This window comes from Etheostoma cragini, chromosome 4, assembly GCF_013103735.1.
Source record: "Etheostoma cragini isolate CJK2018 chromosome 4, CSU_Ecrag_1.0, whole genome shotgun sequence".
NCBI classification, from domain to species: domain Eukaryota; kingdom Metazoa; phylum Chordata; class Actinopteri; order Perciformes; family Percidae; genus Etheostoma; species Etheostoma cragini.
This window is the reverse complement of record NC_048410.1, coordinates 391,511-393,676: the sequence shown is the minus strand read 5'-3', so window position 1 is coordinate 393,676 and position 2,166 is coordinate 391,511. Positions and strand designations below refer to the sequence as shown.

General features: G+C 47.9%; 2 protein-coding genes across 3 annotated transcripts in view; one reads left to right on the top strand and one right to left on the bottom strand.

Annotated features, from left to right (window-relative positions):
* Positions 1 to 2,014, bottom strand: part of LOC117943099 (E3 ubiquitin-protein ligase TRIM39-like) — a 4,802-nt gene extending 2,788 nt beyond the window's left edge. Inside the window, exons 1-2 of one of the 2 annotated variants that reach the window (XM_034869020.1) lie at positions 1,826 to 2,014; positions 357 to 1,741 (exon numbers count right to left, since the gene is read on the bottom strand). In XM_034869020.1, the coding sequence (XP_034724911.1) occupies positions 357 to 1,724 (1,368 nt within the window). In that variant the 5' untranslated portion in view covers positions 1,725 to 1,741; positions 1,826 to 2,014. Of the gene's footprint in view, positions 1 to 356; positions 1,791 to 1,825 lie in introns of those variants that run through there. The other variant, XM_034869021.1, reaches the window with a different exon arrangement.
* Positions 1 to 2,166, top strand: part of LOC117943104 — a 139,018-nt gene that overhangs the window by 42,816 nt on the left and 94,036 nt on the right. The window lies entirely within an intron of this gene.

Genomic DNA, 2,166 nt, shown 5'->3' with positions numbered 1-2,166 from the left:
CTTTAAAGGCCCAGTGTGTAACGGGTTTATTATCATAATCAGTGTTGTCCGTTCACAAACTTGTTCTTCATCATGAATTATTACCACCACCATCAATTAAAACTTTACATTTCCATTCTCATGAACTGGGGTAGACGCTCCATTTTCATGCTCCATCTTGAACTACGGTAGCCGGTGAGGGACATTCAGGACGTACTGCTCCGCCTTTCACGTTTTCTCTGTCACATGATCAACTCACAGCTGCTGTTAATATTAACGGGTATCGTTGCTTCCCGGCCCCGCCAAGTTAGAAGAAGGAAACATTGAGGACCACACGTATTCAAAATCCAAATTTAACTAACTGCTCTGAACCACTGTCACACCTTCACTGGTAATATCTTCAGTGGGACGTTATCCTCAGCCACAATTAATGGAAACATCTTCTCAGTGAAAGTGTGTGTGAAGGTGTGTATGTGTGTGTTAGCATCAGCATCAGAGAACGACAGCTCTCCTCTGTTCCAGTCCAGAGTCACTCTGATCCTCTGGAGCTTCTCCTGCAGTACGAGATCAGTGGGTGGAGCTGGTCGTGACCGTGCTGAGTATTTACCTTGATAGAACATTATTCTCCATACCCCAGACTGTATGAATCCCTTCCTCTGGACAGACTCTGCTAACACACCCAGTACCCAGTATGTACTGTCTCCAACCTCGACATCCCAGCTGTGAGTCCCTGAGTTAAAGCCCTCAGAACCCAGGACAGAGGGGTATTTATCAAACCTCTCTGGATTATTAGGAAGCTGCTGTCTCTCTCCTAGTCTCACACTGGTCAGGTCTTCAGACAGGATGAGTTCTGGACCAGCAGTATTTGGATCCAGAATCACAGGAGTGTAGGAGACCATGTCCTTCATCTTGGTCCAGATGTTGAAGCCCAGGTTGCCCAGGTGTTGGGCCTCGTCTATCAGAGCTCCTGAGAGCAGCTGTGGATCCTCCAGTAGGGGGTGCTGCTGGACTCTTCCCACTGCAGCCTTGTAGTTGATCAGGAATGAGACGTCTTCAGCTCTCAGCTGCTCCTCTGTGGCTCTGACTGAGTCTGAAAGAGCTGCTATCTCATTGCTCAGAACCTCCATCTTCTCCTTCATCCTCCGACTCTTCTTCTCCTCTTCCTCCCTCAGTGCAGCCAGCCTGGCCTCCTCTTCCTCTTCCAGAAACTGGTGAAGCTTCTTAAACTGCTCCTTAATCTGCGTCTCTGTGCATCGGGCCTGGACCTTTATGTGTCCTGCTGTCTGATCAAACTTCACTTTAACTTGTTCAAAACCCTTTAACTTCTTCTTTAAGGGCTCCAGAGTTTCCTGAAGCTCCTTCCTGTGTTGTCGTGCAGCTTCATCGACGGGTCTGATTCTGTGGTTGGAGTGTGTTTCTGAATGCAGACAGACGAGACACACCGGCTGCTGATGGTCCAGACAGAAGAGTTTGAGTTTCTCAGAGTGCAGACTGCAGAGAGCCTCTGAAGCTCTCTGATCTCTCTCCAGTAAGAAGGCCTCACACAGGTTCTTCAACACCAGGTTACAAGGTGGTTCATACAAAGATCTTTTCTTACAAACTGGACACTCCTGTGTTGGTCTCTCTGTCCACCAGCGCTGCAGACAGTCTTTACAGAAGCTGTGGCTACATGACAGAAGAACAGGATCCCTAAAGACATCGTGACAGACCGGACAGCAGAGATCCTCCTCTGATCTGGAAGCCATTTGGTCTCAGAGTGAAGCTGAAAACACAGCAGACAGAAAGAACAGTCAGTCATGGCTCCCCTCCCTCCTCTACTCACTTCCCTGTTTTTAGTCCAACTCACCTTCAGAGTGTGGAGAATCAGCAGGTTGAAGCAGCAGGGTTGTAGTTCTCCACTTTTCTCTCCTGCAGCTGAACTCACTCAGAGGAAGTTGTTAGTTTGATCTGAAGGTGAATCTGATCGTCTGTTTTCCGTCTGTGTGTCTCTCTGTAGTGAGGACCAAAAACAAACTGGTTCCTGGTTTGTGAAGGCATGACTATTCCTATGATAGTGGAGGCATGACCCGCCCTACTCTCCTCTGATTGGCTAGTATTTGTTGCCTTAAATGGTTGGATTGGTTAGGTTTTAAGATGAAGAGTGAGATTGGTTAAGGTTAGGGTGAGGGTAAGCCAGTCAAAGGCAGA